The sequence below is a fragment of the Cervus elaphus genome, chromosome 24 (assembly GCF_910594005.1).
Source record: "Cervus elaphus chromosome 24, mCerEla1.1, whole genome shotgun sequence".
In the NCBI taxonomy this organism is placed as follows: domain Eukaryota; kingdom Metazoa; phylum Chordata; class Mammalia; order Artiodactyla; family Cervidae; genus Cervus; species Cervus elaphus.
This window is the reverse complement of record NC_057838.1, coordinates 67949855-67975166: the sequence shown is the minus strand read 5'-3', so window position 1 is coordinate 67975166 and position 25312 is coordinate 67949855. Positions and strand designations below refer to the sequence as shown.

Sequence of the window (25312 nt, the reverse complement as noted above, 5' to 3'; positions counted from 1 at the left end):
CCACTTAAGGCTAAGAGCTGACTCATTTGAAAGACCCTGATGCTGGGAAAGGTTGAGGGCAGGAGGAGAAGGGGACGACAGAGGACGAGATGGTTGGATGGCATCACCGACTCAATGGACATGCGTTTGGGTGGACTCTGGGAGTTGGTGATGGACAGGGAGGCCTGGCGTGCTGCAGTCCATGGGGTCGCAAAGAGTCTGACATGACTGAGTGAACTGAACTGAACATGTGTATACATGTACAAATACACACAAAAGTGCATGCAATGAGATTTGGAAGCAAATACACCAACCTGTTAATAAGACAACTCTGGGAGGCAGATGGGTTTGGAGGCAAAAAGAAGGTAATTTCAGAGTTTGCTTTCATTTGTGTTTGATTAATAATTAATATACGTAGCAAGAAGTTCAAATGGCACAAAAGACACACATGGTGAAGGCCGGTCCCCACCCCCGGCCTCATGTCAGCCCCAGTCCCCTTCTCCAGAGGCAGCCTCCTGTCACCAGTTTCTTATGTTACCTTTTAGCCTTATTTCAAATACACAGAGAACATGTTTACACACAAAATGCACTTTCTATGAATACATCACTTCACTGGTCACACTGCTCACCCTACTTTCCCCCTAAACGGGCTCCTGCCTCAGGACGGACCATCCTGTCCCTCCGACCGCTCACCTCCAGGCTGCCCTGCTGGGCCTTATACACCACCTGGGGGCTCTCCTGCAGAATGCTGCCGTACAGCTCCTGGAAGTGGGCCATGTTGGGCTTCACGATATTCAACACTTTTGCCTTATCCTCTCCAACCACCATCCGAAAGTCACCTGGTTAAAACAAATACAAAACCAGTTTTGCACTGCGACTTCAGACTCTGCCCTGTGGACTGCAGGCCTCCAAATGACCTGTGAACCAAAGCCCCCCAGCTGACACCGCACCAGCTTAACCTGGCAGGATCTCTCACTGGAAACACTGGCTTTTTCACCTTCAGGACATGAACATAGCATCCAGGAATGCAGGCACTTGCTTGGGGGAAAATAGAGCCTCTCAAATCACAAAGCCCGTCAGCCAGTTAAAATATACTGAAGTACAGAAGGAAGTCACCCTGAGAGTTAATATGCACTTGTTTTTCCAACGCAGAAGCTTCTCTATTATAAACTTTCATCTTGTTAACAAAACTCCGCCTGTGACCAATCAGAGACGGGAGTTGTGTGTATCTCGTCCTTGGTGCTGCTCACTCAGCTTGGCCCTGCCTGCTGTGCTTGTACGAGGGCTTTTGAGGTGCTCTGTGAATATAAATAACCTTATTATACTTGATAAGGCAAAGTTTACATTTAGGATAAACTGTAAAGCTGATATAACTTTAAAAAGTTGCAAGTGGTGAACTGCCGATCTAGAAAAGCTAGAGGCAGCAAGGGCTCCTCCTGGGGACAGAGGCGCTGATGGCCGCCCTCCTGAGGAGCTCACTCCGCCCACGACTACTCCGCTGCTGGCCAGGGCCTCTTGGCGTCGTCTGTCCAGCCCGTCAGCACCAGCCTGCTATCCAGTGGTCCGGAACCGCCGCAGGCCCTGCAGTCAGTCCACCCGTGGACAAGCCCCGACCACGGGAGGCCAGCAGCCACCGCACAGGTAACTCGTGGGCCAGGGAACCGCCCTGCCTAAGCGCATGCCCAGAAGCCAGCCCCGCCCCAACAGAAGGGCCCGTGAGGCCTATCCAGGGGGCACCCGGGAGCCTATGTTCACTGCAGCATTATTTACATTTGCCAAGATAAGGAAACAAGCTAAGTGCCCACTGATAGATGAATGGATAAAGATGGGATATATATACATATATAGAAAGGAATATCAGCCATAAAAGAAGAATGAAATTTTGCCATTTGCAACAATATAACTGGGCCTAGAGGATGGTGTGCTCACTCACCTAAAGCCAGACATCTAGCCAGACTGGAGTGCAATGTCAAGTGGGCCTTAGGAAGCATCGCCGCAAACAAAGCTAGTGGAGGTGGTGGAATTCCAGCTGAGCTATTTCAAATCCTAAAAGGTGATGCTGTGAAAGTGCTACACTCAATATGCCGGCAAATTTGGAAAACTCAGCAGTGGCCACAGGACTGGGAAAGGTCAGTTTTCATTCCAATACCAAAGAAAGGCAATGCCAAAGAATGCTCAAACTACCGCACAATTGCACTCATCTCACACGCTAGTAAAGTAATGCTCAAAATTCTCCAAGTCAGGCTTCAATAGTACGTGAACTGTGAACATCCAGATGTTCAAGCTGGATTTAGAAAAGGCAGAGGAACCAGAGATCAAATTGCTGACATTAGTTGGATCATGGAAAAAGCAAGAGAATTCCAGAAAAACATCTATTTCTGCTTTACTGACTACACCAAAGCCTAGTCAAAGCTACGGTTTTTCCAGTAGTCACATATGGATGTGAGAGCTGGACTATAAAGAAAGCTGAGCACCAAAGAATTGATGCTTTTGAACTGTGGTGTTGGAGAAGATTCTTGAGAGTCCCTTGGACAGCAAGGAGATCCAACCAGTCCATCCTAAAGGAAATCACTCCTGAATATTCACTGGGAGGACTGATGCTGAAGCTGAAACTCCAATACTTTGGCCACCTGATGCGAAGAGCTGACTCATCTGAAAAGACCCTGATGTGGGGAAAGATCAAAGGCGTGAAGAGAAGGGGACGACAGAGAATGAGATGGTTGGATGGTATCACTGACTTGATAGACTTGAGTTTGAATAAGCTCCGGGAGTTGGTGATGAACAGGGAGGCATGGCGTGCTATGGTCCATGGGGTCGCAAAGAGTTGGACATGACTGAGCGCCTGAACTGAACTGAGAGGATGTTATACTAAGCTCAATAAACAGTACCAAGGACACGGCTGTGGTGATACATGGAAGAGGCTGGGCACGTGTGAGGCCCTCCAGGGGAAGCCTAGAGAAAGCTGCATGGCTAAAGGCCTTGCTGGGCAGAGAGAAAGTCGTCCAGGGGAGAAGTGAGGTGGGAAGAACAGACACATACCTCAGCAGCTGAGGAAGCCCTGGGGTGAGGGTGACAATGTAATTTATCATCCAAAAGAGGTCACTTTTGACAGTGAAGGGGGTACTGTGAGTCATCACATTATGATGAATAAAAAGTGGGCAAACCAGGATATGTGGTTGCCCTTGCCAATTTTTTTCCGCAGAGCAGAAAGGGAATCATCGAAATTATGACCTGCCATGGCAAATTTTCTAGAGCAAACTGTGGGTTTGTTTGGAAAAATTAAAAGATACCCAACAGTAAGTATGTACCTCAGTGAGGAATAAAATACACTGGATTTTTAAGCTTCAAAGCACCAACACGCACTGCAATTCAGTAGAAAGCGTGTGGGGACTACAAGCTTTGGAAAAGATTCACAGGCAGCCCCTGGAACCTGACCTCTGTGAGATGAGGTGGGGACTGGTTAGGGCAGCGAGCTCGAGTGAGTCCTGTCCTGACAAGCTGCTCAAACACAGACGACAGCGTTTTCTCACTGTTTGTTTCCACAATCACACACGAGGATGACTGCTAGTGAGAGGGTGGAGAAACTGGTTCTCTCACGTAATGCTCTTGACTTTGTACACTGCTGCAGGCCTTCTGGAAGCTGTGACTGACGAAGCCTCATCTCTGGAGAGTGAGCCCCAAGCCCCAAACCCAAACCGAGGCCAGGAGGTGAGCTCACTGAGGGTCTGGGTCATCGTCCTACCTCGTCTGTCCACACAGCCGTCCCCTCAGGTGGGCACTGCCCCCTCCCCATGTGGCAGGAAGGGGACAGGGACACGGGGACGATGGAACCAGCCTGAGGTCTCCCAGGAAGCCAGTGAACACCCTCCACACACACACGACTGTTCACTAAAGCATGATTTACAACACCGAAATCCTGGCAGCAACCAAATGTCCCTCAGCAGGGGAGCAGTGCACCCACACCAACCACGGACCACGGACCACCCACACCAACCACGGACCACCCACACCAACCACAGACCACCCACACCAACCACAAACCAGGGCATGCCCACACCAACCACGGACCACGGACAACCCACACTGACCACAGACCACCCACACCAACCACGGACCACCCACACCAACCACCAACAAGGGCATGCCCACACCGACCACAGATCACCCACACTGACCACGGACCACCCACACCAACCACGAACCAGGGCATGCCCACACTGACCACGGAGCACCCACACCAACCACGGACCACAGACCACCCACACCAACCATGGACCACCTACACCAACCACGAACCAGGGCGTGCCCACACCAACCACGAACCAGAGCGTGCCCACACCGACCACGGAGCACCCACAGTGACCACGGACCACGGACCACCCATACCAACCACAGAGCACCCACACCAACCATGGACCACGGACCACCCACACCGACCACAGACCACCCACACCGACCACGGACCACCCATACCAACCACGGAGCACCCACACCAACCACGGACCACGGACCACCCACACCAACCATGGACCACCCACACAAACCACAAACCGGGGCATGCCCACACTGACCATGGACCATGGAGCACCCACACTGACCGCAGATCAGGGCATGCCCACACTGACCATGGACCACTCACACCGACCATGAACCGGGGTGCACCCACACCAACCACGGATCACCCACACTGACCACGGAGCACCCACACCAACCACGGACCACAGACCACCCACACCAACCATGGACCACCTACACCAACCACGAACCAGGGCGTGCCCACACCAACCACGAACCAGAGCGTGCCCACACCGACCACGGAGCACCCACAGTGACCACGGACCACGGACCACCCATACCAACCACAGAGCACCCACACCAACCATGGACCACGGACCACCCACACCGACCACAGACCACCCACACCGACCACGGACCACCCATACCAACCACGGAGCACCCACACCAACCACGGACCACGGACCACCCACACCAACCATGGACCACCCACACAAACCACAAACCGGGGCATGCCCACACTGACCATGGACCATGGAGCACCCACACTGACCGCAGATCAGGGCATGCCCACACTGACCATGGACCACTCACACCGACCATGAACCGGGGTGTACCCACACCAACCACGGATCACCCACACTGACCACGGACCACCCACACCAACTGTGGACCACGGACTACCCACACCGACTACGGACCACAGACCACCCACACCAACCACGGACCACAGACCACCCACACCAACCACAGACCACCTACACTGTCCATGGACCACAGAGCACCCACACCGACCATGGACCACCCACACCAACCACAGACCGGGGGCACACCCACACTGACCATGGATCAGGGCTCACCCACTAAGCGTTACAGGAACCACATACCGAGATGGAAAATGACCACGGGATAATGTGCAGCTGAGAAGCCAGGACACAAAAGTACCAGAAGGAAACAACTTTATAAAAAAAAATGAGACAAAAGACTGTTTTTAAATGGCTATGTTTGCTCTAATAAGAGACACATTTACTGCGGGCTCTTTAAAGGCATGTGCTCCGCATCTGCTGTCTCGTTTAAGGCTGCCAAGCCTCACGAGGAAGGTGCAGATTATCCTCAGTCTCACGGACGAGGACAAGGAGTGACAACCTGCCCAGGGCCCGGCCACCTCTCAGATCAGGGCAGTGACATTTCAGGTGCTAACTTCACTTCACTCTGCAATTCTCCCCTGTAATTTCCCCCCTCTCCCTCACTTCTGTAACGCTGGCTCACTACCTCTAGCGTTCTGAAGTAAGTTCATGGATGCACAGACATGCTGTCCCAGCAAATGTGAATGGAGAGGCAGCTGGGTTGACTTTCAATTGTGTATATACCCTCATGCTTTCATTCAGAGCCTATAAATGTTTTCTGTTTCTCCCTGAAGGGATGAACTGTCATCAAACTCTGAGTCTCACACAGCTGGCTCAGAACTGAAGGATCAGTCTGCACCACTGTGGAGTTCTAAATGTTTATGCCACCTCCTCACCTCCTGTCCGTTTAACAAACAAAAGCTCTTACATTTTAGACAGTAACTTTCTGAGAGGGAGTATATTTTACCAAAATTTAAAGGCAAATGATCCAAACCCTCCCCAAACAACAACTGCCGGCCACTATGGAAGGAGCTGGGAAACATTAAGGAATTTCTGGGGACAGGGACCAAGGCGTGTTCGTCCCTGTGACCCCGGCTCTTCTCCCGCTGCCTGGCACATGAAGGCAGATCCATAAATGTCTGCCGAACAGGATTTCTCCAACTGCTGTGCAGCAGAACCAGCTCAGCCACGGGGAACAGCAAGCAAGTGGGCTTATCGCCCGCTGCTTCAGAACAAAGTGAATAGAATTATGGACACAGCATGAACCAGCATCTGACCCTAAGAATCAATTTTTCTTACCTCTGGAGATACACTCGCAACAAAACACAGAGGTTGAGAAAATCCGATTGCTGACTCATATTTTATGGGAGTTTAACTCTTAACTGCCCAAGCCAGAGAACAGCCTGTCTAATGCAATGGCTAGACAAAAGGGTAATCTCTCCTTGACCTGAAGTAAGACAAATTCAGAGGCTTGTAATCCATTTGGAGCTGGCCTGCTCTATGATTCCAGCACATCCCCAGTGGTCAGGGCCGTTATTACGAACATAGGGGTGTGAGTGGAAAGGCCCTGGCTTTCTGGTCTGGACCATATCCCTGGGTGGCTGGGGGGTGAGTTACTTAACCTTTCTCAATCAGTTTCCTTCTCTGCAAAATGATTGTAACAGTCACGCTAACCTCCCAAGACTGCCTTTAGGCTTCCGTGATTAAGGTATTAGAGGATCCTCTGTCCACAGTGAGGGAGACATCACTGCTGTCATGATGCGTGTATGGGAGGGGCAGGGCAGAGGGTGCAGGAAGCCCTGGGTCTCTATGACACTGGCGGGCTAACTTTCCCTCCTAGACTAACTGCCATACTCCTGTCATCTCAGTTCAATAAATACCTGGGTGGCTTCTAAGTGCCAGGAGCTGTGTGGGAATCAGGGCATACAAAGATACAGACTCTGCCTCAAGCAGCAAGGGACATGAAAACAGGGTATTTCAGAGCAGGTTACTGCCCGGGACTCCTGATGTGGAAGTGGTCAGGAATAGCAGCTCAAACTGGAAGTTGATATGTGCAATGTAATACTCATCTTTAACTGGGTGTTTTTTTTTTTTTTTTGAGATATAAATCACATACCATATAATTCTTATATAAAGCATATGCTTTTTATAGATATTTACAGGGTTATGCAACCATCTAACTTTAGGCCATTTCAGCCTCCCTAAAAGGGACCCTGTCCCGTCAGCAGTCACCTTCCTTCCCTGCTCCCACCCTCAGCCCCGCACAGAGACCAGCCCACTTTCTCTCTCTACAGATTTTCCTGTTCTGGACAGTTTGTATGAGTGGAACTGCACAATACAGGGTCTCTTATGATTAGCATGTTTTCAGAGTTCATCATGTTGGAGCAACTATCAATACTTATTCCTGTTTGTGGCTAAGTAATATTCCACTGGATGGATGTACCACATTTATATATCTATCTCCCAGTTACCAGGCATTTGGGTTGTTTTTACTTTGGGGCCATTTTTTTTTTATCAGTAACACTGTTATGAACAGTTGTGTATGAATTTTTGTGTGAATATATATTTTCATTTCTCTTGGGTAGATACCTAGGAGTAGAATTGTTGGGTCACATAGTTGCTTTAATATTTTGAGGAACCGCCAAAATGTTTTTTCCAAAGTGGCTGTATTATTTACATTCCTCAGCAACGTATGCAGGTCAGTTTCTCCACAGCCTCAGCAACACCTGTTCTCGTCTGTATTTTGATTATAGGTTTTTTTTTTTAACATTTTTATTTTTATTTTTATTTTTTTTATTTTTTTTTTTACATTTATGTTTCTTTCTTTCCTTCTTTATTTATTTTTTATTAGTTGGAGGCTAATTACTTCACAACATTTCAGTGGGTTTTGTCATACATTGATATGAATCAGCCATAGATTTACACGTATTCCCCATCCCGATCCCCCCTCCCAACTCCCTCTCCACCCGATTCCTCTGGGTCTTCCCAGTGCACCAGGCCGGAGCACTTGTCTCATGCATCCCACCTGGGCTGGTGATCTGTTTCACCGTAGATAATATACATGCTGTTGATTATAGGTTTTGAGAGTGAATTGGGATCTAGTGGCAAACAGTGCTGAGCATTTCTTGTGTTTATCTGCTATTTGTACACTTTTTCAAGTCTATGCAAATCCTTTGCCCATTTCTGTATTGAGCTATTTGTCTTTTTACAGTGTTCTAAAAATTCTTTATATATTTCAGATACTAGTTACTTATCAGATACATGATTTGCAAGTATTTCTTTCCATTTCTTTGGATGCCTTTTCACTTTCTTGAAAGTTTTGTTTGCATCACAGAAGTTTAATTTTTATATGGTCCCATTTATCTATTTCTTCTTTTGTTGCTTGTACTTTTGTTTTGTATTTAAGAACACACTGCATAACTCAAAGTGACTCTTCTAAAAGTCTTACAGTTTTAGCTCTTACATCCATGATCTGTGTGTGCTCAGTCACTCAGTTGTGTCTGACTCTTTGCAGCCCCACAGACTGTAGCCTGCCAGGCTCCTCTGCCCATGGGATTCTCCAGGCAAGAATGCTGGGGTGAGGTGCCATTTCCTACTCCAGGGGACCTTACCAACTCAGGATTGAACCCGTGTCTCTTGCATCTCCTGCACTGGCAGGCGGATTCTTTACCACTAGTGACTCCTGGAAAGACCCATCCATGATCTATTTTGAGTTAATTTTGTGTAGGGTGTGTTAAGGGTACAACTTCATTCTTTTCCATGTGGAAAAATAATTATTATTTCAACAAAGATGACTAAGGCAGTATTTCTAGGAGGGAGCCTAACAGACCATTCAAAATACATCCTCAAAAATATTTCCGTGGCTGCAGAAACGATACCATCACTGCACTAACTCACACATGGAAGAGAATGAGGTAAGAACAAATAGCTGATGCACTGGTGATATCCATTTGAATCATATATAAATTATTCTCTCGCACACTTTAGAGAACACAAAATAGAGAGGTGTAGGAAGCATCAGGTTTATGATACTGATTCAGGAAGGAACCAATACCACCACCACCATCCATCCATCCATCCATCCATCCGTCCATCCGTCCATCCGTCCGTCCCCTAAGTATTTATTGAGCACCTGGTGTGTGTCAGGCACCACCGTAATCACTGAAGGAAGGAACAAAGCAAGAAAACACGCCTGCCTTCCACGTCCTAGCGGTGGGACAGAGACCAGAGATGAGAAACCCGACAGATACACAGTCCCTCAGAGGTGGAGAGTGCAAAGAAGGAAACACAAGCAGAGGAAGATGGCCAGGAATGGGGAGGAGACCCACGGGGCCCTACAGTCCCTCCCCTAGTCCCCGGGTGAGCTCTGCAGGACAGGGAGGGGAGGAGCGAGCATCCTGGACCAGAGCGCCCGCGTGCATCCGCACTCCGGACCAGAAGCCACAGGGACGAGCTCCCTCCTGCTCTGGGCTTCGGGAGCTTCACACATGTTACAGTATGGAGCAGCAGGACAGCGAGCCCATGAGTTCCCAGGATTAAATGAGTTAATACACGTAAAGCACTTACAACACTCCCAGACACACGGTAAGTAACCTGGAGACGTTAGACATGGTTGGTGACTGAAACCCTCTCAGGAGTGCGGCAGGCTCAAAAATCAGCTAGTGACCGAGTAAAGCAGCGTTCCGAGCGAGGCTTCAGCAAGAGCGCAAGCGGGCCAAGCCTGCGGAAATCTGTTTCCAAATGACTGCGAGAGTCAAGGCCAACACCCACGTCACCCAGGGACACTGCTGGCGCGGGCACAGAGGTGTGACTGTCATGGGAGAAATCGCAGGAGCTCTCAGCCCAGAGGAAACGTCTCTACTGGCTTTTACCAGGATCCAGAAATGGGGATGTTCACTCGCGCTGGAGAGGGCTGGCGCTCACTCCTGATTTTTTTCTCTAAGAATCACTCAGCTGGCGCTTCCTCACTGTTTGTCTTGTTCCTAGAAGTAGCTGAGCCTGCGATCAGACAATCTGGCATCAAAAAGAAACCCACTCTCTCTCTCGCACATGTCAGCGGTTGAAGGTGTTTTTCGTTCCTCAAGGACTGTGAAGGGCCAAGTGACTCTACCTGACTTAAGTCCTCTGCTAACTCTGACAGGCATCATTTGTCAACATGCACCAGTTTAGTGGTTAGTATATCAGACGACATAATCCCAGTTTGGCGAACGTGTCCAAGGAAGCCAGTGCCCCCTTTGCCCTCTTCCCTAGCAAACAGGTTTGGTGGAAGTGAACCATAGTCATGTCGTTAGTAAAACAAAGGCAGATGATGGCGGCCTGAGCGCCCACCAATCACTGAATCACTGGGCGGATCAGGGTGTCTCAGCCTGAGGAAAACCTCTGCAGCCAGAATGATACACGGTAACAGTGATAAATAATGATAGGAGTCATTTTCTGAGCACCAACCATCAGTGAGCTGTGATACTGGGGGCTTTTATACATATTATCTCATGGAAAATCTTTTCAGGAAATAGTTATTTCCACTTTACAAAGGAGAACACAGGCTCAGAAAGGTTCCGGCTCCTCCACGAGGCTAGTGTTCAAACTCAGGTCTGACTGCAGCCTTGCCTTTCTGTCTACAGCAAGCGGCTGTGTTGCGTGTGTGTGTGTTAGTCAGTCATGTCCAACTCTTTGCGACCCCAAGGACTGTAGCCTGACAGGCTCCTCTGTCCATGGAATTCTCCAGGCAAGAATACTAGAGTAGATTGCCATTTCCTCCTCCAGGGGATCTTCCCGACCCCAGGATCAAACCCAGGTTTCCCACATTGCAGGCAGATTCTTTACCGTCTGAGCCACCAGGGAAGTCCTCTGTTAATACAAGCAAACATGGATCTAGAATAATGCAGGCTAACATTTACTGAGCATTTATGATGTGCCAGGCACATACGATTTAATCTACATGTATGATTTAATTTCATCCGTATAAAAACCTCCTTTCGAGAGAAAGAAACTGAGTCACAAGGAGATAAGAAACTTGCCCAAAGACAGAAAGTTAACTAAGGTTAAAGCTAAGAGGTGAACCCAGGAGTCTGACTGCAGAGCCCCAGCTTGTAAACACTTTAGTAATGCTGCCTTCCGTGAAGTAATATAATGATTAAAAAAAGCAAAGTATTAAATAGAATGGGCTTCCTGGGTGGCTCAGTGGTGAAGAATCCACCTGCCAATGCAGGAGTTGTGGGTTTGACCCCCGGGTCAGGAAGATCTCCTGGAGAAGGAAATGGAACCCACTCCAGTATTCTTGCCTGGGAAATCCCATGGACAGAGGAGCCTGGTGGGCCACAGTCCACGGGATCGCAGAAGAGCTGGACACGACTTAGCGACTAAACGGAACAACCAGCCGTTTCCACGTGAGGCTGTCCACGGTCCTGAGGCCCTGCTTGAGCCCTCATCATGGTCCAGACTGGCTGCGCTCTGTCCATCCACCCACACGCATGCTGAGGGGCCTGCCACGCGCCACAGGGGGTTCTGGAGGCAACCCAACACAGGCCGGGTCCCAACCGTCCTCCCTGCAGGGCCTCTCTGCCTGGTCAGCTCTCCCGGGGTTCTCTTCACAGGTGCTCAGACGCTGGTGCTCAGCTCCCACCCCGGGGGAGGCCGTCTCTGGCTGCACTAAAGTGACGCCTGCCCCCCACCCCGTTCTGTGCTGCCACGTGTCTGCTGGCTGACTTTCCAACCGCAGAGAGAGCCCCACGAGGGCCGCGGCCGTGCCCGCCTCATCCCCAGAGCTTAGATGGCGTCCAGCAGAGGAAACCCTCGTGACCGTGTGCTAAGAGAAAAAACATTCTCATTCTCAGTCTTTCTCCCTCCTGCACACTGCTGGCAAAATTATCTTTCCACAACCACAAATCCTGGACCAACCTGCAATGCCAGAAAACTTCTGTGGCTCTTGGTTGTCAAATTCCCATCTGCTCACTTTGTCTTCAACACCCTGCCCAATCCAGGTCTAACCTCTTCCCTGAAACACCAGAGAGGCAGTGAATTTCAGTGGTTAAGAATGAGGGCTAACATGGATCTCCGCTCAATGTTATGGGACAGCCTGAATGTGTGGGGAGTCTGGGGGAGGATGGATACATGCATATGGCTGAGTTGCTCTGCTCTGCACCTGAAACTACTGCAACATGTTAATCAGCCGTGTGCCGACCCAAGATAAAAAGTTAAAAAAAGTGTGGGCTAAGATTCCAGCTCTACCACCTACTAATCTACCAGACAACTGGCCTGAGACAGATCTGGGCCTTGGTGTTCTCATCTGTTAAATGGTGTGATAATTTAGCACCCTATCAAAGGGCTGTGTGTGAGGATGAAACGAGTTATTGGATCAAAAGTCCCGAGAGTCATTCCTGACATACGACAAAGAATGCGACCTTCTCCTGCCACCAGCATGGACCTCCATCACAGCTGTCTGCTCCTCCCTCCCCGAACGGGACGTGCACTTACACACGCCTGCCTTTTCCACACGGGCTGCTCTTAAGTCTGCCACGGACTCACTGTGACTGCATGTTTGTGAATGTGAAGCTCCTCAGAGCAGACATTGCATCCTTAATTCATTATAAGGTATGGGACGGTGATTCACTTGATAAATGTTAAACCAGGGATCATTACCTAAAACTAGTCATTTTAGAGTTTGTACTTTCACGAGAATGTGAAAGGCGGCCCTTTAAAGTTCATTCGGTTTCCTTTCCTGTTTACTTAAACGCTGAGTTCTAAGAATAACTGAAGGATTAGGAGGCTTTCTCCTCCCCAGTTTTGTAGGCTCCCATCTTCCACCCACTGCTTTCTCACCATCACTTATAACAATAATGCCATAAATACTGACCCTGGGGCACTTAAAGTGATCCTCAAATACTACACAGAATACAGGGATTATTATTATTATTATTGCTAGTAATACTGACGGATCCTGCCTCCACCAGCAATTACTGGCAAGAACTTGTCCGATGACACAGAGACCACTGTTTTCTCCACGTCCCCCAGACTCCGCCAGGGAGAAACGGAACTTTGCAGGTTAGGGACAACATATCAACTATCTCAACTGAAAACAGGTGTAAAGTAGATGTCCAAGTTTGTAAATAAAAATGAGATTGGTGGGTAAGTTGAAGTCTGGAATATTCTGAGGGCTTAGGAGGTTTGGGTGGTTTCCTGAAGGGATTAGAATCTGATCAACTCAGGTATACTGTGTTCTCAGAAGCCCAGGAAAGGCAAGTAGAAAAGCTGGTGTTTCAACACATCACCTGGGGCAAGTCTCACATCTACAGAAGACACCTGCCTGCAGGGTCTAGATCCTTCCCATCCGCACCATCCCAGTCTAGTTCCATCATATCACGGGCTAGTTAACCATTAATTACACTGTGTCCTGGCTTACCAACAACCATCATATATTATGCTGTTTCAATGGGAAAATATATTCCCAATCTAAACAACTGACTTACAGAAGACTTTGGAAAAGGTCTTATTCACAAGATAGGGGTCACACAGAGTGGGAATCAGCCCCCTCTGGGGAGGATTTGTAAAGCACTGTGTCCTAAGTGTTGCAGGAAAAAGAAGCCAACCTCTTTGAAATGAGTAATGTAGGCTACTTGGCCAGAGTCACAGACCCTAGGCTGATTAAGCAATGACAGATATAACTGCAAGAAAACAGGACGAGGCGAGATGAGGTATGGGAGTGACCAGAGGCCGAGGGGCTGGGGTCAGACACAGCAAGCTGTGAGACCAGGCTCCGGGGAGCAACCCACTCGTCGGTCATTTCTTCCCCAGCAGCCCCAGGCCGGCTTGTAGACACCGTTCCCTGCCTCAGAGGGCCTTCGTGAACCACCCCCTGAGAAACAGCCCACCCTCAACCTGAAGCATTTTCTTCTCCTCACGGCACCCACCACTGTCTGAAACCGCCCACTGCTGCTTCACTGTCTCTCCCTGAAAGAACATGACCTCCACGAGGAGTTTCATTTGTATCTCGCTTGTGAGCAGGCGCCCAGCCTAGTGCAGTGTGTGGCCAAGGGAGACACAGGACACACACACGTTTGTTGAACGGACAGGGCTGCACTATGAGGATCCTGTGACGGAATAAAGGAGTAATGCTCCATCCACCTACCCACGCATCCACCCACCTACCTACTCACTGACCTATTGAGCATCGCTATACAGCAGCTCCTAATGAACATTCTAGAAGCAGCGGAACAGAGGATGATACTGCTGTGAGTCAGCAAGTGTTTACTGAACAACAGGAGAAACCAGGAGCATGTGACATGGTCCTTTCAGGAGGCGGAACAAAAATCAGCTCAAGATAGAGAGCAGCTTGAATGCTTACTTAAAGTCTGTAAGTAAATGTCTTCAGTCAATGTTTGGAATTTACGGAGAACTCCTAGTGTCATGAAATTAAGAGAGTCTGCTCCTTGGAACGAAAGCTATGATGAACCTAGACAGCACATTAAAAAGCAGAGACATCATTTTGCCAGCAAAGGTCCCTCTAGTCAAAGCTATGGTTTTTTCTAGTAGTCATGTATGGATGTGAGAGTTGGACCATAAAGAAGGCTGAGCACCGAAGAACTGATGCTTTTGAACTGTGGTGTTGGAGAAGACTCTTGAGAGTCCCTTGGACTGCAAGGAGATCAAACCAGTCAATTCTAAAGGAAATCAACCCTGAATATTCACTGGAAGGACTGATGCTGAAGCTGAAGCTCCAATACTTTGAGCACCTGATGCAAAGAGCTGACTCACTGGAAAAGACCCTGATGCTGGGAAAGACTGAAGGCAGGAGAAGAAGGGGGCGACAAAGGATGAGATGGTTGGATGGCATCACCGACTCAATGGACATGAGTCTGAGCAAGCTCCGGGAGATGGGGAAGGACAGAGGAGCCTGGCGTGCTGCAGTCCCTGGGGCCACAGAGTCGGACACGACCGAGCAACTGAGCAGCAACAGCAACCTGGCGTCCGCCTGACACTAAGCGGACGCTGACGCCGCGGTCAGAGCAGAGGACGCTCTGCATCTTCTCCCACAAAGTCAACCAGAGGTTCAGGTCCACCTTTCCTCACAGGGGAGCGGGGTGGGGGAGGTACCCAGACAGAGGCCCCGTCCCCACACGCGCCTCCTGGATGCAGCCCCACCATGCTGGCCCCTTGGCCTTTGCTGACAGGCAGGGAGGCTGCCGTGAGATGCTGGAAGCAACCAAGACCGAGGCGACTTCACCTGCCTTCTCACCCATGCTGCCATGGCAGCTGGGCTCACAGCACACACATTGTGGGAACAAGACTGAAGAGCGAGATCCTTCGTGTCTCTGTGAGCGCAGCGTCTCCATGCAGTCTTATCTGTGCAGGGATTCAGAGGATGAGTCAGCTGCTTCTGCAGCATTTGAGCATAGAGTTCTCTGACTCATACTTAAAAGCTGGGAAAGAGGGATATTTAAGATAGTGATTTTCAAACTATGGTTTAAAAGACAGACTACTTTTCTGAAAATGGAGTTATACATAAATCCTTAACACATTAAACAGATCTCTGGGGGACTCTTGGGCTGAGGCTACGGGGAGGGGCCGGGCTCTGCCCTCTCGGCCTCCCCCTCCCCGATACCTCTGAGGAGCACAGCTGGCTTAAGGGGAAAGGAAGTTAGTATTTAGATAAATCAATAGATGAATGGAGGAGGAGGGAGAAAGGTTTCCTTAATACGAGGAAAGGTGGAGTGGCCAAGTCACCACTTTGCACCCATCACAGTAAAGACTATTCCAGCAAGAATCGCCAGTGGAAACTCACCCTTGGAGGGAAAGTTTGGTAAGAAGCAGGACACTGGCCTGGTATTCAGATGTCTCCCCCCTAGTTTGTTTAGATGGGAGAAAACACTGCTTATCAGGGCACCAACATCACTGGTCTGCAGACTGCAAATATGTGAGTGTCGTACGAGACAAAGAAAGGCTGAGGAAACGTTACAAATTAAAAGATAAAAGAGATGGCATCTAAATACATTATGTAATCCCTGACGGGATAATGTACTTGAGGGTAAAATATTAGAAAGGAGATTATTGGGACAACCGGCAACATTAGAAATGAAAATCACCAGTTTGATAGAAGTGATGTATCGCTGTTATTTGGTGCCTGCACTGTGGTTCTGTGAGAGGATGCCCTCTTCTCAGGAAACACGTCCTGAAGCAATGGGCCTAAACGGGACGTGACACGTGTGCCCTGCTCCCCAACAGCTCAGAAGAACATACATCATACAGTGTATTTACACGCAGAGAGGGAACAGTGGTTCTCAAAGTGGGCTCCCTGGAGGAGCATCAGCATCACCAGGAACGGGAGAGAAACACAGACTTTGGGGACCCGCCCCAGACCTCCCAAATCGGCGGTCTTGTCTGTTCTGACAGGCTCTCCAGGGGGTCTGCTGCCAACTTCTGAACATCACTGATACAGACAGAATGATAAAAGAAGTGTGGTGAGATGTTTCTGGGGACAGGGCATATATGGTAGCTTCCTGGATGATTACTGAAACTTACCTGTACTCTGAAACTGTTTCAAAATAAAAATGAACAATAACAACAACAGAGGGGTTACCCTATGTAGAGATGTGAAAAGGAAGAGACCCTGGGGAAGGAGGCAGATCGCCGGGTTCCTGCAGAGACCCTGACAGAGGTGCTGGGACCGGAACCTCAGTTGCCAGCGAGGGGCGGGGTCGGGCCTGCCGGGTCTCCCCGCAGCGAGGGGCGGGGGTCGGGCCTGCTCCGTCTCCCAGCAGCGAATCTCCTTCCGGCAGGAAGCGCAGCATGAAGCCCACTAACCTGAGTAGGAGAGCCCGGCGATCTCTGTAAACAGGTCTTCCTCAGAAAAGCTTTCCGGGAGCATGAGGAAAGCCGCGGTCACAGCGCTCTGCAGGTTTTGATCCAGGGCTGAGCGCAGAGCCATATCCTCATTCATCGCCACGATCTTCACCTGGAAAAGCAGGACGTTCAGGGGAAGACGTCCTGAAGTGGAGCAGGGCCCAACCTGGGTGTTACTACGCGCACCCTCAGCCCTGAAGATGCTGCAGCATTAGGCCAGCTGACATGAAATAGTTACTAATCTAATAAGCAACTCTGGAGTCTCCTGTTTTAAGCCCAAACCAGACAACTCATGACATAGGAAAGAAAACAAAATAAACATTTTTCTTAAGTGAGGAAACTCCACATGAATTTTGAGAAAGTTAGTACAAAATGGAATAAATGACCTTTGAGAAATTGAGAACTTTATTTTTTAATCTCTTTGTTCTTCACTTAATTTTATGGGGGACAAAGGCATTTTACTTCTTTATTCAGAACTCATCTCTGTTCTTATCTAACCTGGGCAGGCCATGCTCCATTTTGAACTGATTTTGAACCCGACTAAGGAAGAAGAAGGGAAACCTAGCTGGTAGGAGCTACCATCTTTGACGCCCCCTCCCATCAAGATACAAACTGCTCCGGTGTGTTTGGCTGGTTGTACAGACTGCACTGCAGTCAACAGGATGAGCCCAAGTCCCATCTCTGTCTCTTACTACCTCTGTGACGGGGTTAATAACTGAACCAGGCTTCTGAGGCTGCTGGGAAGATTAAGTGAGAGCCCACATCCGAACCCACAGCTGAAGGCAGCTTCCCCGCGTGTCTCCTGGTGCACAGTGCACGTGTTTCTCTGAGCCGGGATTCTTCCCTTCAGTGAGATCAGAGTCTCCTGCGGGCTTGTTAAAACACCCAGTATCGGGCCCATCCCCAGAGATTCTGGCTCAGCGGGCCTGGGTACATTTCTGCCAGGCTCCCAGGTAACGCTGACGCCGCTCCAGGGACCGCGCGGGAGCCCCACTGCCCTGAGGCGCGCGCTCGGAGCCCGAACGGCCAAGGTGCTCTCTGTGCGGCTGTGGCAGTGTGCGCTCCCGACACGACTGTGGACCATCGTGCTGCTTCTGACGGATTTTCTAAACAAGCGGTGAGTCTAGAACTCCCTACTGAGGACACTCATGTATCTGAAACGCAGCCACTGTCTCTAAACCACTTAGTGCTGTAACCAAACTCTTCTCCTGTTCCAGAAAGTAGGGTTTAAACTGCCTTTTATTTATCAAACAAGGATAATTTCTGGCAAAATTCAGATGACACATAAAAGACACATATAGTATGAGAAACTCCAAATTAAAACTGTATTAGATAGCAAGGAAAGACGGGAGTGATGTACATCCCAAAGGATAGTTTCTTCTGTTTTTTTTTTAATTAATTGTGAATAACAATATTAGAAAACTTAACTATTTTATAAATCAGGCTTAAGAATCTGATTGAAGAAAGACTGAAGGTAGGAGGAGAAGGGGAAGACAGAAGATGAGATGGTCGGATGGCATTACCGACTTGATGGACATGAGTTTGAGCAAGCTCCAAGAGTTGGTGATAGACAGGGAAGTCTGGTGTGCTGCAGTCCATGGGGTCGCAAGGAGTTGGACACGGCTGAGCAACTGAACTGAACTGAAAAACCTGAATTCTACCTTTTACCTTTTATCCTTATTTTTTTTAATGGAATATTTATAACATACAAAGCTTCATACGGTACGTAAGCTACTTAATTCCATATTGCCTCCTCCCTCACAATTATAAGGACTTAATGGCCCTGAATTAAGCCTTGGAGCACTTGGCTGAGTGTGGAATTACCGCAAACATCTGCAGAAACTCAAAGCAGGGAGCATTCCAGAAGCATGGTCTGGAGACGAGAACCATCCCTAACAGAACACTCACTCACCGGTTTTTGGAGTCAACCAGCAATGTATAAGTTATTCCAGTTGAGAAGATCTTCAATCAAAACACTGGTGCTAATAACTCCGTATTTGATAAGCTGGAAAAGAAAAGAAATGTGCATGAAAAAGAGCAAAATACCATCCTGACCCTTGTGCAAGTGCAAAATATAAAGAACTAAATTTCTGACCAGGGCAGAAGCTTGATTTCCAAAGCCACTCAAAAAACTGCCTAACTTGTAAAAACACATCTCCACAAAATCTTTTGCAAAGGGTTAGTTTCCAAGACTGTCTGTTGTCTAAGGTATTTATGGTGCAATGACCACAGTTTTAACTCTGGCACTTGTGATGTCAGAGGCAGAATGGCTCTTATAGGCTGTCTGGTCTCGGTCCTCAATGGACTGGAAATATCAATAAAAACACTGGTCCCGACAGACCCGTGGTACAGTTCATTCTCCTCACGTGAGAAATAGAAACCTGACGCTCAGAGAGAATAAACGATATGCCCAAGGTGGCGCCCGGAGGAGCAGAGCTAAACCAGGTCCCTGAATTTCAGGCTGGGCTTCCAGTGTTTGTTTCATCGCAGAGAATGAGAAATTTTCCTCAAAGTTTTCACTGACATCCTTGACATGGTGAATTTCTCTTTCACGGTTGACTTGTGTAACTACAATGCAACATGCAAACATAAAACCTCTTTATCAGCTCTGAACACGTGGAATTCTGGTCAAGCTCATTTCAGTAGTAATTTGCACAAACCCTGAATGCAGTTGTTCTAGGTTACAAAATTCCATTTGTTTCAACAGATATCTTCAGACTCACTTCACTGAACTTCAGTATCTAAGCAGCCTTTGCAGACTGCAAATATCTAAAAAGTAGCTAAAGAATTTTAATTAAAAAGTACAGTCCCTTTGGCACACAATTATGCCCAAACATTTGGTTACTGGAGCCTGCAATGGTGTTTGAAACTACTAATTAGAGGTCGGCTCAGCATAACATTAACCCTGGAGAGAGCACAGAGCTCCGAGCTCCATGACTAGTGCGGATGTGCGGGGCTGGGCTGAGTGACCGCCTTCCCCCCACTCCGGCCACCACAGCGCAGAGCCCTTCTTGCTGCAGGCGCCTAACAGACAGGAGGCAGGATGGACGGCAACCAGAAAAGTAAATGCCCGGCCCAAAGGCAATGCAGACATCACCCTCAGTGCTCATCCCTGCCTCGCTCAGATAGATAGTGGATCGGGGGAGTCCTGTTGGATGAAAATGCTCTTGAGGAGACTGGGCAAGTTCTGGGTGCTGTGCTTAGGTTAGTAGGGCTGGGATGGGATGCAGGTATAGAGTGGTGGGAGATGGGACCAAAGAGAGACGCTGGCTGCCGTGGTAAGAAATGTTCCTGCAGCAGAAAGGGAGGGCGGGCTAAAGGATGCACCACCACACACGAGGCTGCCTGCCAGTAACCAGGGCACCAAGGCAGGGACTCATCCGGGACAGACTCAGGTGCTGGAATCTATTTGTGAACTTGCAGGGAACGAGGGTGAGGGAAAAGGAAACACCTTTTCTTGGAGGGAATTCCAGGTCTGCTCAAAGGAAAATCTTCACAGGAAAATGAAGGGGTGACTATAGAATCAGGATGCTCTGAGTTCCCTACAAACTAGTGGTGATAGTTAAGAATTTGAGTGGATATGTTTTTAAAACTTTTCATGTTAACGTATGTTGGAAAAAAATAACCTATTATAATCTATAATTTACTATGTGCCCCAAATGTATCATTTCCCATATGTTGTCAATTTAAAGAAAAGTACTACTTAAATTAGGGGACTTCCCAGGTGGCTCAGTGGTAAAGAATCCGCCTGCCAATGCAGGAGACGCGGAACTGAGGGTTCAATCTCTAGGTCAAGAAGATCCCCTGGAGGAAGAAATGGCAACCCACTCCATATTCTTGCCTGGAGAATTCCATAAACAGAGGAGCCAGGTGGGCTACAGTCCATGGGGTTGCAAAGAGCTGGAAAAGATTGAGCAACTGAGCATGATGAAATACAAATGAGCACGTTACTTAAATACTGGTATAGGTGGTAAACAGCAAATTCAAGGCATGGTATAGATGGCCTCACCAGGAAGTGAACAGGCAAAGATTAACTGAAAGATTACAGCAAGGTGTCCAAAGCCATGAGGCCCTAGTGCAGACAGCACGTGACCATTTCCTTTGTTTATTAAAAAAAAAAACAAAAACCCAGTCCAGAACATGAGCTGCACATACAGAAAACATCTCTATCTAGACTCCTGCTCCTTTTACCTTAATTCAGCAAGAGCTCAAAAGCCTTGCCAAAGTCAATCACAAGCCTCACTAAACAGAAAATATTTGTCTGCCATCTTTGATGTCTTAAATTTTGACTCCATCTTGGAAGCAAACTTGTTTTCCCCCATTTGCAGGGGAAAAAAAAAATCTGCAATCACAAGGAAAACTGTACCCTCACTGCTGTTATGCTCAGCCAACTTTAAAGAATAACAATGCCTTGCCCAGAACAGACTTGGTAAATGTCCTGGGTCAGAGCAAACATACCGCTCACCCACTAACTCTCCCTGTTAGTTCAATCAGTTCAGTCGCTCAGTCATGTCCAACTCTTTGTGACCCCATGGACTGCAGCACGCCAGGCTTCCCTGTCCATCACCAACTCCTGGAGTTTGCTCAAACTCATGCATGTCCATTGAGTCAGTGATGCCATCCAACCATCTCATTCTCTGTCATCCCCTCCTTCTTCCGCCTTCAATCTTTCCCAGCATCAGGGGCTTTTCCAATGAGTCAGTTCTTCACATCAGATGGTCAAAGTATTGGAGCTTCAGCTTCAGCATCAGTCCTTCCAATGAATATTCAGGATTGATTTTCTTTAGGATTAACTGGTTTGATCTCCATGCAGTCCAAGGGACTCAAGAATCTTCTCCAACACCACAGTTCAAAAGCATCAATTCTTCAGCGCTCAGCTTTCTCTATAGTCCAACTCTTACATCCATAGACTCCTGGAGAAACCACAGCCTTGACTAGACAGACCTTTGTTGGCAAAGTAATGTCTCTGCTTTTTAATATGCTGTCTAGGCTGGTCATAGCTTTTCTTTCAAGGAGCAAGTGTCTTTTAATTTCATGGCTGCAGTCATCATCTGCAGTGATTTCGGAACCCAAGAAAACAAAGCCTGTCCCTCTTTTCATTGTTTCTCCATCAATTTGCCAGGAAGTGATGGGACTGAATGCCATGATCTTCCTTTTCTGAATGCTGAGTTTTAAGTCAGCTTTTCACCTTCATCAAGAGGCTCTTTAGTTCCTCTTTGCCTTCTGCCATAAGGGTGGCATCATCTGCATATGTGAGGTAATTGATATTTCTCCCAGCAATCTTGATTCCAGCTTGTCCTTCATCCAGCCTGGCATTTCACATGATGTACTCTGCATATAAGTTACATAAGCAGGGTGACAATATACAGCCTAGATGTACTCCTTTCCCAATTTTGAATCAGTTCATTGCTCCACGTTTAGTTCCAACTGTTGCTTCTTGACTTGCATACAGGTTTCAGATTTAGTTAGTGCAAGTGAAAAGTTGCTCAGTCGTGTCAGACTCTTCGTGACCTGCCATGGACTGTAGCCTGGCCAGCTCCTCTGTCCATGGAACTCTCCAGGCCAGAATACTGGAGTGGGTACCTGTTCCCTTCTCCAAGGGATCCCAACCCAAAGATTGAACCCAGGCCTCTGGCATTGCAAGCTATTTCTTTACTGTCTGAGCCACCAGGGAAGCCCAAGAATACGTGAGTGGGAAGCCTATCCCTTCTCCAGGGGAATCTGCCCGACCCAGGAATCAAACCGGGGTCTCCAGCATTGCAGACAGATTCTTTACCAGCTGAGCTACCAGGGAAGCCCTTGCTATTTGTTAAAGTCACTGCAAATGCCCAAACCCTACCATCCATCCATCAGCTTCCCAAAGTCAGGGAATCACTTTGTATTTTCTCCCATTGCCAGAGACGGAACTCTCAGCTTGGCTGCGAGACAGAATCACCTGGGAAGTTTTTTTAAATTCCTAAAGCCCGGGATCATCCCAGACCAATTAAATCTGAATCTCCGCAACTGGAACCCAGATTATCAGTATTTTTTTTTTTTTAAGTTTTCCAGAAAACTCGAGAACACTGAACGAGGACCTGGCAAGATTTTTTTTTTTCTCCCGTTTTGTCCCGGCACCAGCTCTTCCCTCCACATAATTGCATCTCCCGCTCTTAGACCCAAGCGGACTCCTAAGTTCCCTTCGAAGCGCAGCTCACGCTGACGCTCTGCTAAGAGCCCTTTCGCAGGGTTTGTATCAGGACTTTGCGAGTTGATACGGGGATGCGCAGAGCGGCCCGGCAGCTGCAGGGCTCGGGAGGGACCGAGGGCAAAGCGACCTCGGAAGCACGTTCCCGGCGCGGGGCTGGCCCGGGCTCACCTTCTGGTGTGAGCTGGGCCCCGCCTGGCGGTACACCCCCGAGCCGTAGGCAAAAGCCAGGCTCAGCTCCTCGGGGAAGTGAGACAGGATCTTGCGGAAGGCCACCCCCGAGCTCTGCAACGCCTGCCGCGCCATGGGGCCGGGGCTCACCCAGGGCCCCCCGGAGGACGGCGGGCGGGACAGGGAACCCGCTCGGGGTGGGAGATGGAAGCCGGGGACCCGCCCGGACGGAAGAGGGCTGGGGCTGGGGGGCGAGAAGAGGGGGGTCCGCAAGGACTCGGGGCGGCAGGTCAGTCAGACACGAAGTCTGTCAGACATGAAGTCGGTCAGGCCGGAGGTACCCGGGACACAACCGAGCAGGCGCCCTCCCGCGAGTGGGGACGCCAGGCCTCCGCAGAGCCCCCTGGTGGTCGGAGGAGCGCGCTGCAGGCTGGCCGCCTGGGATTAAGACTTGGACATGGGAGGGGGAGTGTGACTGCTGATTGAACTGCCTTTGAGCCGTAAAAGTCCTTGCTGGTTCTCGCCTCAAAGCTCATTTTCATAAATGACTGTGAAATCACGTGTGTAGCATTGCAGGAGATCTTTTGGATGAGGTGAAATTCACATAATGTAAAATTGTACACTTTACAATTTAGTGCATTTATTGCATTCACAATATTATGTAACCATTGTTTCTATTCAGCTCTGAAACTGCAGAAGATTTTTGAAGCTTTGGGAAACACAAGTAAGGTTAAAATCACCCCAAATCCCACCACCCAGAGACTATGACTGTTAAGATTTGGCTGTGCTTTCTTCCCATTAAAATCGTCTCCAAATTCTATGATGGGTAGGAAAGTGCTTCGTAAGTGGTAAAAACAAAAAAACAAAAAACAAAAAAAACCCACACCAAGGTTCTCTAATATTTGTATTTAATTTTAAGGGTGAGGAAGAGTCTTTTCCCCTTTGCCTTAAGGATTAGGCTCACAAAGGGGCACATGAAATGCAATTTCTGATGGAAATGGGATCCTAGGTAAGAGCTCACCTCTTCTTGAATAATTAAAGAAACTTGTGGGGCTTCCCTGGTGGTTCAGTGGTTAAAGAATCTGCCTGCCAAGGCAAGAGACACAGGAGATGTGGGTTTGAACCCTGGGTCAGGAAGATCCCCTGGAGAAGGAAATGGCAGCCCACTCCAGCATTCTTGCCTAGAAAATTCCACAGACAGAGAAGCCTGGCGGGCTACAGTCCGTGGGGTCTCAAAGAGTTGAACACAACAGAGTGACAGAACCACACACACACACACACACACACACAGAAACTTGCTCCACATCACCAGGCCATTCAGGATGTATTCCTGGACAGGGACTTTTCAGCTATGCTTCCCTTCTCCCCTGATGAGCCCGGCCTCTCAAGGATAACAGAAGTAGTAATAGCTAAATTTGGGTTTGGCTAAATGCCGTTGATGCGTTTCACATGCATTTTTCATTGCGTTCCTTCTACAGCCTTGTGGGAGGAGGTGATGCCTTCATTTCGCAGATGAAGCAGCCAAGCGTTGGAGAGAGCAATGTGCTGGCTGGCCTCGCAGGGACTCGGGGCGGTGGGGGCGGGGGGGATGGCGGAGACGGAGGAGCAAACCCAGGCTGGACCGTGCAGGGGCGAGGCTGGGTGCCCAGGGCCCCGCAGGACCGGAAGAGGAGCCCCCATCAGTTCTGCCTGCGCCGCAGAGACCAGGGAGACCGTCGGCGATGGCCGGTGAGCCGGGTCCAGAAGGATGGGAAGGAGTTCATCCTGAAGACGACGGGAGGGAGACTCTACCAAGGAAGGACCCACAGGACAGTAGTAATCGGTGACCTCGTTTCTGGTCTGTTCTTAGGCTCTCTCTGATTTTCTCTTCCTTACAAAGACCCCTGGGGCAGGTTCTCTTAGACCATCGTTGCTGACAAGAGGAGACAGACCATCTGAAAGGAGAAGTAAATTTCCCCAAGCCCCACGGTGAGGGCTTTCATTTTAAAATGAAAGCATACAA

At 48.9% G+C, this 25312-nt stretch overlaps 1 protein-coding gene across 1 annotated transcript; it reads right to left on the bottom strand.

The window, feature by feature from the left end:
- Positions 1-508: 508 nt before the first annotated feature.
- Positions 509-17091, bottom strand: LOC122682918 (phosphatidate cytidylyltransferase, mitochondrial-like). The gene is made up of 2 exons (XM_043886245.1): positions 16917-17091; positions 509-818 (listed from the first exon to the last, which is right to left on the bottom strand). Exons 1-2 carry the CDS (start codon positions 17050-17052, stop codon positions 610-612), a joined length of 345 nt encoding a protein of 114 aa, XP_043742180.1. The 5' UTR covers positions 17053-17091; the 3' UTR covers positions 509-609.
- Between the last annotated feature and the right edge of the window lie 8221 nt (positions 17092-25312).

Coding starts and splice junctions, on each gene's coding strand:
- LOC122682918 (XM_043886245.1), bottom strand. CDS start 17,052: ATGAATGAGGATATGGCTCTGCGCTCAGCCCTGGATCAAAACCTGCAG. Junction 819..16,916: donor CGCCGGGCTCTCCTACTCAG/GTTAGTGGGCTT, acceptor TGTTTTAACCAG/GTGACTTTCGGATGGTGGTT.